We start from the raw sequence: 13303 nt of genomic DNA on the forward strand, positions 1-13303 counted from the left end.
AGGATAAAAGAGGAAACATTGAGGGAGGACAACTATGCTTTAAAGACACATATGGAAGCAAATTCACACTCCAGTGTCAATTGTCTTACAGTTAAATGTTTCCATTTGAATTATTTCTGACCATCTCTAATAAAGAAATGTACCAGAACTGACAACCAAGTACTGTACCAACACAGTACCTTGAACAGCAGCAGAACATCTTCAATAACCTGTGGCAAGTCACAAGAAAGGACTCTACTCTATTGTATAGCGGAATGTGCTATAAATTGGATCCTGTATTGAAAAGTGAAATGAGCAATGAATGGATGTGGTGTAACGCCAAATACTTCACAAAACAAAATCGATTCCCCACTAGGTTTGTTGTGTGGTGGTCAACATTGGATGATATTCATAATAAGTTCTTTCCCCCCCCCCAAGTGAAATCATTACCACATTCGTGTGTTATACAGAAGCTGACAAAATGTACTAGCAGTTATGTAAAGTAGCTGACTTTCATCAATGGGAAGGGTCCTCTGATATTTAACAAACAATGCTAAACTCCAAGAAACATTATGAAATAAGAATGCCATATTATACAGCCTTAGCACAAACAGTCTACCATATGCTTATGGATCTCCGTCACAAAGATATGGTGCTTGAAAGCAATGATGCAAAAAGCTCCTTCCAAAGCCTTCACTAGCCTCATAGGAGTCAAATTTCCTTAAGGATCATACTGAAAGCCTTGTGAATCCTTGGCAGAGATTTATCGCTGGAGAGAAGGGCTGTTGTGAATGAAGTAGGTAAAACCAAGCAGTATTTTAAAGTATAAAAATCGCAATATATGAGAGAGAGAGAGAGAGAGAGAGAGAGAGAGAGAGGGAGAGTGTGTGTAGTCATGAGTTGATTGTGCAAATTATCATCTTGTCTTGAGAAGAGTCTAGTGTACAACAATCTAGCATTGTGTTGGAGCAAAGAGACATGGATTCAAACCTAATTACGGGAACTGCCATGTGAAGTGACTGGTGCATGCAAAGCAAAGTGAAAAGAGACCTGTGAATCAAGATTATGGATAGATTGCCCTTCTGGTTAAACACTGCCAGCTGAAGACCCACTATGAGGACAAGAGACTTCTGTAAATAGCCAGTAATTAGTGCAGTGTTGTCACACTTTCTAAAGTATAATTGTATGTTCTGATTGGGTTATCCTACATTAAAGCAGTCCAATAAAACAGTTATTTTTAACAATATTCTAATTTGGAATAACTTTCCTTTCCAAGCATGTAACTTGTGAGACTCAATAATTCTCTTCACTATTCACCAACAATGGAAGTTCAGGCTTACCAACATTTAGTTCACTGATACAACACAGGTTTCTTCACACACAGACCACTTCAGTTCATTCCTCAGTTCCCTACATTTATGATCTAATCAATAAATCATTTCATTTCCAGAATGTACATACTTCTGCTCATGAGAGGTTCACATCTCAAATTCTGTTCAGAAACCAGCCTTGTGAGGATTTTCCCTAGCTTACAGTAAATAAACAGAATCTACAGAAAATTCTCACTGTATCTTTCTTATTACAGACCTTGCAGATAGACAACTTTTGGAAAATGTCTATCTCCAATGCAGTTAGAAAGAGTCACGTCTGAAGTTGTATAGTGCTTAGTATTTGAACTGCCTTCACTGAGAATATTTGTGTTTTGGGATAAGTGTTTATATTTCATGCTGTTCCGAGTGTTGAGGGTATATCCTTAAGGGCAGATGTAAAAATTTTCCATACTTGTTTAAACCGCTTAGACCTCAGAAGTATCATTATTCTCAATGACCACAGAAAATTCAAATCCCATGTGCTACACAACCACAGCACACATCAATGTCTCTACCAGCTTTGTTGGTAATGGACATACATCAAGAGATTCTATCCCACAATGCAACCACTCCCAAGCTATTCAAAATACTCCGATGAGCCAATTCATTTACCATTAAAAAGACAATGGTGAAATCAACATATTTCTTTGTAATGTGTTATGGATCTTAAAATACTATGTATGGCAGAGTCCTGCACAGCGGCCCAGCCCATGAGATGCTTCGGCAATAGACAATTGTGTCTATTAGACTTTGGAAGTCTCGAACATAAGAAGCCCGTGATGTCATCGCATGGGCCGGTTGGGGTAGCGCTATGTTGTTAGTATTATATTAACCATCATAGTTCAAATTTGTCCATATTGACTTACATTCAATCTATGAAAACACTTTTCCGCCTTGTCAATACCTCACATTTTATTATATTATCTCCCGTACATATTTCGAGAGCTCAACTGCTCCCTTCTTCAGCAGTGCAAAACACACAAAAATTTTGCTAAACATCTACGAGATTCAATTATGCCAGAGGTACTGAACCGTTTGAGTGGGAGGGAATGTGCAGCCACCATAGATATGTGGACATTTAGCACAAAAAAGAACCATGACGTAACATACACCGTTCCTTATTTTGTAAAATGAGAACTCAAGTCTTGTGTTTTGCTCACGACCAGGTTTCCAAACGATCCTAAAAAAGGTGATAATGTTAAAAGAATTGCTGAGACAATGTATTGTTCTTGATGTCACACAGACCGTACTAAAAACACGTGCATTTTACAAACGATCAATGTGGAAACAATCTCTACACTGGCCGATTATGCGAGACTGAATTGAGTCTGTCATATGCCCAACACGATGCTGAGAAATGCTTATGTCAGTTTGTTCCCCTCATAGCGATACCCTTATATCTGCAACAGAAGTACTTGTTGCTATGTCAAACAAAGTGACCAAGTAAACGCTCTTGAAAAATAATTTCAACAATCTAAAGACACTCGCTGGAACACTCGTTTAACAATGCTAGGTTCTATACAATGCCAGTATTTGTCTTTGTGAGAAAAACTTGCTGGAAAGGGACAACCAAGTCATATGGATGGAACTTCAAGTAAGGTTTTTTATGTACGTAGACTACTATATTCTTATTGTTTGCCATTTTAAATACCAGACAATTTTGATTCATTCCATGTGGTGATCTTTAAGTATGCCTATTTTACAGGCCTTCACGGAAGGGTCAAAAGAATTAGAATGCTATAAGTTGCCCACACTTCACCTTGTCTAATGGAAAATGACTCACCCACAACATCAGACTCAGGAGTCTCATATTGGGGAGGTCTCTGAAATAGAACTCTGGTGAAGTTGCATCAAATCGTATATGAAAGAAAAGTTCACCATATGCAAGTACCATAAGTTGGAGACTTTCCTGTGGGCACCATTTTGCCATCTGAAAATTACATCCTACAATGAAAGATGTGATGTAACAGCAGAGATAATGCATGGAATGCACTAATTTGAATATTAACTTGTGTGTTCTTCAGAACAATTGTGTGTTCAGGAATCATGTCAGTATTGACTTTGTTTCTGACCGATTCCAAATTTCTTGTGTGAAAATAGCGCAATTGATGGTACAATATGTACCAATTCTTACATCTCTCTCCCCTAAGCAAGCACTGGTTTCCTTAATACTTTTCCCTTACACAGTTCATTTTGATGGCAACTTACATATTGACACATTTGATTTTTGATTTTTCTACTTAGGTGAACAAACTTATGATGAATGAGGCGTACATGAAAGACTAATATTCCAATCACCTCCAGGTCATCAAACTCCATGAATATGCCACACACTGCCAAAGTAATGAATGAAGTTTGCTTCGTGGGCTGACGATGAAGACAGCCTTATTCCAACAGATGAGCTGGAAAGAGATTTAAACCAAAATTGTGCAATAGAAGAATATATGGCATCCTGATGGAGGACGAATGGACAAAATGATCCAAAATTTTCACTAGATTGCATACAGGCGTCAAGTTCAGCTTCCAAGACATTTCAGTTCAGTGGGCTGCTTCTCAATGCATGGTGGTCTCTTCTACACCCAGAAAATGTTGATGCTCTTCCTTTTATTCACAGTAATTCAACCACCATGAATCAATGATAAACTACGCATCAACTAGGTAAAAGCCGTGTTCAGGAATTTTCACAATGTTTTAATTAGTATTTTGAGTTAAATGCAAAAGGCCCCTATAATCTACTTTTTGTTAGATTAATTCTCAGTCAATTCAATGTCAACTGCAGAAAAATATTAGAGTTTGTAATACTGTTTCTGTGTGTGTTCTATTATCATCATCATTTACTTTTTTTTTTCTTTTCGTGCAGGAGAGACCTCTACCATTTTATTCCAAACTGCGATTAGCGTACTTTAAAATTTGTCATTAGCGCATGTGCTACGTCCACTTCACATGTAGAAATATGATCATATGGTGAAAGTCAGTGTTTGACAATATTGCCACCAGACTCATCTTAAAACCAATGATGAAACTAACAGGAGATGCTATTTATTATTTAAGTCAGAAGCATATTATATGAAAAAAATTACAGCTACAAATATCTATGGTCAAATATTTTTCACCCAGAAACAGGCTAAATTATCAGACCTTCCATCAGTTCTTGTGTTGGGCAAGATAATGGACACTGTTCACATCTGCATAGGTGTTTCATTGCTTGAATCTGCCTCCACTTCAAGAAATCCGTTCCTTCCAGTTAACCAGATTTAGTAGATTATCTTCCAATGCCACACCAACATCTGTTGAGGGACCTCCAGATTTCCCAGTCAGTATCATAGCCTTCAGGAAGATTTTCTTTTATCTTCACCCAGTAACACAGGTGGTAGAGTGGAATGCCTTAAGTGGTCCTGGCTATCTCAGGCCTCACAGTGAGAACTGTTGTGGACTACACGAAACTTCTCCTCCATCCAAGTCGTCCCTTCAAGGCTGGTGACCAAAGACATAGGATGAGCACAAACTTTTTGTTCATTCAGTTTGTGCTATAACCACATGGCACACATCAAGAGCAGCTCTGCCAGCCAGAAAGTAGATTCTGTAGACAGGTGTGTGTTGAAGGCATCCAGTGATAGTTCTACAAGACTCATTCAAGCAATATCAGCTTGTTTGGCATGACTGATACCAAACACTGCACAGAGACAATGCAGTTGTACAGAGTCTTAGAGTAGTCACCCCATTTTGCTCCCATTAACTTACAAAGGATGATATTTCCCATACAGACCTTTTGTTTTGTGTTCAAACAATGTGCCTTATTGGACAGGGTGCAATCTGAAGTTACTCCTAGATGCTTTGGGGTAAAAATGTTCCAGCTGACAATCCTTCCCATTTAATGTTGAGCTTCCTTGCTGCTCCTCTGTTTCTGAGGTGGAAAGCATAAACCTGAGTTTTGGATGGGTTAGGTTTGAGTTTATTCTCCTCGTATAGCAGAAAGAACATCCAGTGCAAAAGAGAGCACTTTGTGCTGTCAGGCAAGGGATTATCTATGTAGAATAACTTCTTGGTATATGGAGATGTACGCTATTTGTTAGAATACACATTAAAAAGCAGAGGAAAAAGAACACTCCCTTGTGGTAGGCTATTTCGCCGATTTCTCCAGCGGCTTTGTGTTGCTTGAAATTCTACCAAGAATCTTCTGTTCTGGAGAAGACAAACAACCATTTCAGTTAGATTGTAATCTTTAGTAGTTTGATATGGTTTACCGAGCAAAGTTTGATCATTAACAGTGTCATAGGCACCTATTAAATCTACAGACTACTCCAACAATTTTCCTGTTTTCAAACCCATCCTCAATACACTGGTTTTAATACTCGGCCTATTAAAAAGGAACAATTTATATATGTATATTTCAGCATCTTTAAAAAATACACAATTCTTTCTCTTCTTTAAATTCTCAGAATAACAGAATTGATATAGAATACAGTATACACTCAAATATATAATCCCTGTGCTTGGGGCTTCAGCATGTAGAGTACATCACTCAACGTGGGACAGAAGTAGCTGTCATTTGATATCCTGTGAAGAACGTGGCAGTGGGTCTCAAAGCATATATCCCACCCATGTCTACTGAAAGAAAGGAGCATCAAAGCCATGCCGCTCATTAAGAAGGTACAATACCATCGAACTCGCAATAAAATAAGGACAACACCATATACCGTATTTATCTATGCCTTTGCAGGTGACAAAGTTAAGGTTCTTCATCCTCTCTTACACTTAACGACTTACTTGTCCACCTCCATGGCTAAATGGTTGGAGTGCTGGCCTTTGGTCACAGGGGTCGCGGGTTCAATTCCCGGCAGGGTCGGAAATTTTAACCATCCTTGGTTAATTTCGCTGGCACGTGGGCTGGGTGTCTGTCGTCTTCATCATCATTTCATCCTCATCATGACGCGCAAGTGGCCTATGGGAGTCGAATTAAAGACCTGCACCTGGCGAGCCGAACTTGTCCTCGGACACTCCCGGCACTAAAAGCCATACGCCATTTCCCTTTCAACAACTTATTTGTTGTGACATATATTGTTTCGACAGCTTTGCAGCGCAGATGTGAAATTTGTACATTGTCGAGCGGTATTCACCCGTTAGTCCGAGTTCAAATTTTGTTGTTTAATGTTTTGTACCTTTGGCAGCTCACATTTTTAAACAAACTTCATAGAGAGCATGGATTCATCATGCCAATTTAATTCTTCAACCTTGGCGAGTTCCATACAGATATTTGTGTTAAATTAAATTAATATTTATTTCAATATATCTGATTCTTTCCATGGATTTTCCTGCTATGTAAAGCATCTTGCCTAACACCCATACAAATAACTGTTTACTAAAATATAATTGTGAAGCCTAAGTGCAATAATGGCATGTGGCACTGACAACCACTTCTGATGTTAAAAAGTTGTAGCCTAAGGCTGTCAAAACAATTGTTTAGAAGATTTTATTAGGGTATATATGAATACATTCTATTCAGATTTAGTATAATAAACAACTTATACCATAACTACTACTACTACTAATAATAATACACAAAATTTTAAATACCGATAGGGTCAATTGTGAAAAATGTTAATAACGAATCCCCTACACCACCCACAACATTCTACATATGGCAATGTTTGTGGCTTAAGCAATTGTTGGAATGCTAAAGAAGCCACTTGAGTGTTCTTACTGAAGTGTTTTACCTGTTCCACATGAATGCCATTAAAGCCAGCAGTTTTACTAGTTTTACATGTTCAGCTTTGCTAAACTGAATGCACAAGAGAGGCAATTTGTTTCATACTCTTAGTCCCTTCGGATTTTGGACTTCATGAACCAACTGGATTTGCCGTTTGACAACAGTTGTGAGCGATCTGATTAACAGGAACATTTGCATGCAGTTCTCTTTTGGACGATTCATTGTTTAATCTCTTCATCAGTCTCCCAGCTTTCTGGCTGTTCCGCAACAAGGGGAGATCAGAAACTGTTTGCAACCAACTGTTTCCTTTTCCTCCTGACAGGGCAGTGGCAAGGCTGCAACTCGGGTGAACTGTATCTTCCCCAAATGGATTACTGTTGAACAGAAGTACTCTGAATATAGAGTGTCTCTCTACAGCAAGGCCCACAATATAAATTGTTCTACAGTCTCTGGGAATAAAATGACTAGAACATTTGTGGAAGGCAGAAAGAAACTGGTCATAATCCTTTGGAGAGGCTTCCAACTAAAGAACCGATTCATCGAATGATGCTGTGAATGTGTCCCCTTGAGCTTTCTGGAAGTATTGTCCAATAGCCATGAACAGTCTAACAGGCATTTGGAATGAAATATGCATGAGACAGGTCTTGTTACTTTCTGAACCACCTATGTATAAACAATTGTGTTTTGTTATAGTGGAAGACATCTCCTTTTAGTTTTGACTTTATTTACCTGCAACTGATAGGTTCTTCAGTCTATTGAAACTGATTTTTTTTTTTTAGAAAATACTGAAAAGAAAACATGTAACAATGTATTATACCCAAAAAAGAAACAATTAAAATACATGGACCAGTAAGGAGAGAAGAACATTAGTATTTCATTAATATAAGTTACAACATTTCAACCATAAAAGCTTTTACACTTAATATTAATCAGTTAATAAAATAAATTTAAAAAAGAAATTAAAAATGTAATTTGAAGAATCTGATGGTCTTTCAAGAACGAAAGATGTCGTATTTTTTATTAAATTGTACTATAATGTAATGTTACACTTGCCTGAGACAATAGACTTTGCAGCTTCATTATAAACCTTTTCTTGCGTTGCAGTGGGCTTGAATACCTTATCAAACAGGAAAACTTTACTCTGAAAAATAAAGAAATAAGAAGTCAGTCTTTGTGTCCAAATAGTATGAACAATAAAGTATTACCAGCTACACAACAGAAAAACAAAACACAGTCACTGTCATTTAAATGAAAACCAATGTTTATTCTCAAACACTAGAATAACCTTATGGTGGCAAATATGGAGTGAACGGGTTTCCAAAGTAGACATAAAAAACACATTATTCGGCATAACTCTAATCCAAGAGAAAAGGCATGAAAGGCAACTACAATGATTGGACAAGTCCTGCGAGCAGAAGCAGACACTATCGCAAAGATAGGTTGATTCAATACACGACGACGACTCTAAACTCCGTGACCAACAACCTAAAGAATTTTTTAAAATACAATTTGCTTTAAGTCGCACCGACACAGATAAGTCTTACGGCGACAATGGGACAGGAAAGGGCTAAGAGTGGGAAGGAAGCGGCCAAGGCCTTAAGTACGGTACAGCTCCAGCATTTGCCTGGTGTGAAAATAGGAAACCACGGAAAACCATCTTCAGGGCTGCCGACAGTGGGATTCTAACCCACTATCTCCCGAATACTGGATACTGGCCGCACTTAAGCGACTGCAGTTTCGAGCTCGGTAACAACTTAAAGAAAGAAAAAAAAAGAAAGTGCGACAGCAGAGTCACATAGCAGGCCTTATCATAATCCTGCAATATATTCAAAACAGTGGCAAACATTCTTATTACACTATTGTTTAAAGGGCTGAACATTAAGGTCAACGGCACCTGGTAGAAAATTATATATAACTACCTCAGCATCATCCCTAGCCTCTCCTCTTCATTTCATACCAATGTCAAATCACGAGCAGTAAACAGTATTCACAGTAGTTCAGTGAAGTATAATGAAAACTGTACCTGTGATGACTGTCAACCAGTTAAGAGTTCAGAACAGGTGATAAGCTTGACAGTATTTCGCTCTGGAGTCGGCATTTGATGGAGATTTGGTCTAGTTTTACACCCGGATGCCCTTTCCGACGTCAATATATGTATGTGGGTGGGTGAGTGCGTATGACACGGAAGCGGGGGAGAGTGAGCGAGTCCGAGACCGAGGAATTAACCACATGCGATTAAAATAGCCGAACTCTGAGCCCTCTGAACCGAAGGCCAGTATGCTGATCATTCAGCCTCAGAGAAAATTTGATTAACCCCTTCAAGTGAGTAACATTGTATAGTATTTAAAGCCTTACAAGTACAGTGCGTATATATCAGTAAATCTGCAACTATTTATCTGATCGCGCGTCAAGCTGGATCCACACGTTCATAAATATTTCTCACTTCAGCCCATCCCGGTCTAGAAAGCCAAGAATAACGGCCGAGAGGATTCGTCGTACTGACCACACGACATCTCGTAATCTGCAGGCATTCGGGCTGAGCAGCGGTCGCTTGGTAGGCCAAGGCCCTTCAAGGGCTGTAGTGCCATGAGGTTTGGTTTGGTTTATTTCAGCCCATGCTTTTGAAGAGTTTAAAAACTATTTTTTTCCTGACAGAACAATTCTATTGTTCCATGTAAAAGGGTTGGGCACTTTTGGTCAACTAAGCTAATGTTAAATCAGTCTGATAACTTGTGTTGCCCTGGTGTCTAATGAATTTAATATTTTGCGAACACACATACAACCTATTTACCAGCGACTTAATTCTTATTACTCCTGGGTGGAGCATTGGGCACATACAAGAATATCTGTCTAAATCATTTTGCTGCTACTGCCTGTATGTTTTTATGTTCTTTCAGGACTTCCCAAACGGCACCGCCTCTGCTTTCACTGTCCGACGCCACGTTATTCTTCGTCTCCCTCTTCTTCTGGCTCCGTGGGGATTCCATTTAAGAGCCTGTTTTGCTACGCTGTCAGGACCTCGGCGCAGTGCATGTTGTATCCAATTCCAATATTATCTGGACTTAAGACACGCAATATTGGTGCACTCCCACAATTCTTGATTCAAAATAATGTTAGGCCATTGCACTCCTAGGATGGTTCTCAAACGTTTGTCACTGAAAGTCTGAACTTAACGTATCGTCCCTATAGAAGATTGACTTCACGTTCAACTCAAAGATCCTAAACTGTCTTCGGCCTCAGTCCTCGTGACTTCCACACTTGTCGGAACTAGGCGAAGGCCCCTTAGAACTTGCTGACCCTATCTTGGACATCATTTGCCCTGCCATTTCTAGAAATAATGCTGACTATCGTATGGAACGCGGCACTGTATGGAAGTGAAACTAGGACAATAACTAGTTCAGAAAGAAAGATAATAGAACCTTTTAAAATGTGGTGTGTTACAGAAAAATGCTGTGAAGGCGAGATGGGTGGATCGACTGATGATTTTTTTTTTTTTTTTGCTAGGGGCTTTACGTCGCACCGACTCAGATAGGTCTTATGGCGACGATGGGATAGGAAAGGCCTAGGAGTTGGAAGGAAGCGGCCGTGGCCTTAATTAAGGTACAGCCCCAGCATTTGCCTGGTGTGAAAATGGGAAACCACGGAAAACCATCTTCAGGGCTGCCGATAGTGGGATTCGAACCTACTATCTCCCGGATGCAAGCTCACAGCCGGACTCATGAATGAAGATAAACTGAATCGAACTGGTGAGAGGACGATTTGGCAAAATTTGACCAAAAGAGGTAAAATGATAGGAAACGTCTTAAGATACCAACAAATGGTTCAGTTGGCTTTCTAGGGAGTAGGGACGTGTAGGCGGTAAGAACGGTAGGGGGTAGACCAAAGCATGAATATGAAATAGAAGTTACAGAAGTTAGCAAAGGATAGGGTGGCACAGAGGGCCGCATCAAAACAGTCTATGGAGTGAATACCCGAACATCATTTACCAGCAGTTGGAAGTATTTATTTTGTCATTGGATTTAAATGTCCAACTCGTTGGCTGAATGGTCAGCGTACTGGCCTTCGGTTCAGAGGGTCCCGGGTCGGGGATTTGAACCTCCTTTGGTTTAATTCCAATAGCCCGGGGGCTGGGTGTTTGTGCTGTCCCCAACATCCCTGAAACTCACACCCCACACATAACACTATCCTCCACCACAATTACACGCAGTTACCTGCACATGGCAGATGCCGTCCACCGTCATCGGAGGGTCTGCCTTACAAGGGCTGCACTCTGCTAGAAATAGCCACACGAAATTAATTATATTGGATTTATATAGCTTTACAAGTAGTTGACTTTTGCTGCTTTAGTTTCTGCACAAATGCGAACATATATAGCATTGCCCTAACTCTTAGGTGTGCAGTTTATTGTTTCTTTCAAATATTACCTCTAATTCCAAACGTAATGCATAGTCATCAGCAAGGTACGGTATATAATATATTTGCCAGTTCAAAAGTTAAAACATTAGTAGTTTTGAATGTTTTACATATACAAGCTTTGCATTTTAGCTACAGAGGTTACCACCACCACAATTTGTTCTCTGGGAATGTCTATGCTCATGAGTGGTCTAAGATAAACATATTACTTTCATTGTCCAGTTAATTAGCATGGAAAACATTAAGCCATATTTTATTTCTCCTGTATGTTCATTTCTCGCATGTGATGAAGGTTGCAGGTTATGCGTTTTTCTTTCAACAGTGGCCAGTTATCACTAGAATCCTTACATCAGTTTGAGGGAATGCCGAACATCCAAATAATATTTTCTTAGCGATATTCGAAGTTGTCTCCCTTGCTTTCCAATCTGCCACAGTGTTTGTGCAAGAGCAAAGCGACTTTTTTTTTTTTTCTAGCTGTAAGTCTTGCCATTTACCTGCTTAGATTCGTTCATTTTTCTACAGAAAATCCAAGCATTCATCACTGCTATATCAACCAGATGGTAAAACAATTGAAAATACTTTCTGGATTTCATTTTGTTGTAACACCACTCAACCTTCCAAGAGAATGTATACCAAGTATGCATATATACTGCGAATTTAGGGATTAAGTTTTTAATTTAATTTCGTATGGCTATTACAGCACTTGTAATAATAATAATAATAATAATAATAATAATAATAATAATAATAATAATAATAATAATAATAGCTTTGCGTCCCACTAACTACTTTTTCGGTTTTCGGTGACTCCGAGGTGCCGGGATTTTGTCCCGCAGGAGTTCTTTCACGTGCCAGTAAATCTACCGACAGGAAGCTGGCGTGTCTGAGCACCTTCAAATACTACCGGACTGAGCCCAGATCGACCCTGCCAAGTTGCGGTCAGAAGGCCAGCGCCTCAACCGTCTGAGCCACTCAACCCGGCCTACAGTACTTGTAAGGCACATCTGACGAAGGTGGGAGACATCTGTAGTGGATGGGAAAATGTGCGTTAGTGTGTCGCAGGACTGCCTACGAAGGAGCAAACAACCAGTCCCCGACCAAGATAATTAAGCGTTTGAGATTAAAATCCCTCGAACCAAACGGGAGTCGTACCCGCAGCCGGCGAGGACCAAAACTTAAGACGCTGAGCTGCCTTAAGTTACAAATGTATAACTAAGCGATAATAAACAGTGATTTTCTTAATCTCAAATCCCTTCTCTTAGAAGTAAACCAAGCAACTTTCATTAGCAACCTTTTCATTTCTTCCCTACTTAAAATTCACGGATACATTGAAAGTCCAGTCTCAATTTGTAGTTTACCTTGCAACAGGTGCAAACCTTGGTGGTAGAAGAGTCGGCACTTTGCATTATGCCCAGTTTTACGGTCGGTTGCCTTTCGTGACTCCGACCCTTTGTGGAAGGATTTATGCATTACTGTGTTATTGTAATGATGTGTAGTGTAATGTGTTGTATGTAGATTAAGATTTGTGTTAAGACGAATATTAACACTCAGCCTCTGAGTTAAAGGTATTAACCAGATAAAATCCCCGGTCCCGCTTGAATCAAGCTCTGGGCCCTCTGGGGCGATGACCAATAGGCTAAAATAAACTAAATAAAGAGAACATTTATAGCATTTAGAGTTTTATTTATTTGTCCTAAATAGAACTTAACCCTTTAGTCTTCAAAACAAAGCCAAGGAGCCATGAACCCAAAGGTCACATGCAAGCCTACGTTAGTTTTTCAATCTCCAACATATCAGGAATCATCTGTGCTGGGGGAAGAAACTCCGCTCTTCA

The 13303-nt window shown here is 39.4% G+C and overlaps 1 protein-coding gene across 1 annotated transcript in view; it reads right to left on the minus strand.

Annotated features, from left to right (window-relative positions):
- The window catches only part of Khc (kinesin heavy chain), a 278091-nt gene that overhangs the window by 144545 nt on the left and 120243 nt on the right, over positions 1-13303 (minus strand). Inside the window, exon 2 of the mRNA XM_067142133.2 lies at positions 8110-8197. Coding sequence (XP_066998234.1) covers positions 8110-8197 — 88 coding nt within the window. The remainder of the gene's footprint in view (positions 1-8109; positions 8198-13303) is intronic.

This window comes from Anabrus simplex, chromosome 2 (assembly GCF_040414725.1).
Source record: "Anabrus simplex isolate iqAnaSimp1 chromosome 2, ASM4041472v1, whole genome shotgun sequence".
Taxonomy (NCBI): domain Eukaryota; kingdom Metazoa; phylum Arthropoda; class Insecta; order Orthoptera; family Tettigoniidae; genus Anabrus; species Anabrus simplex.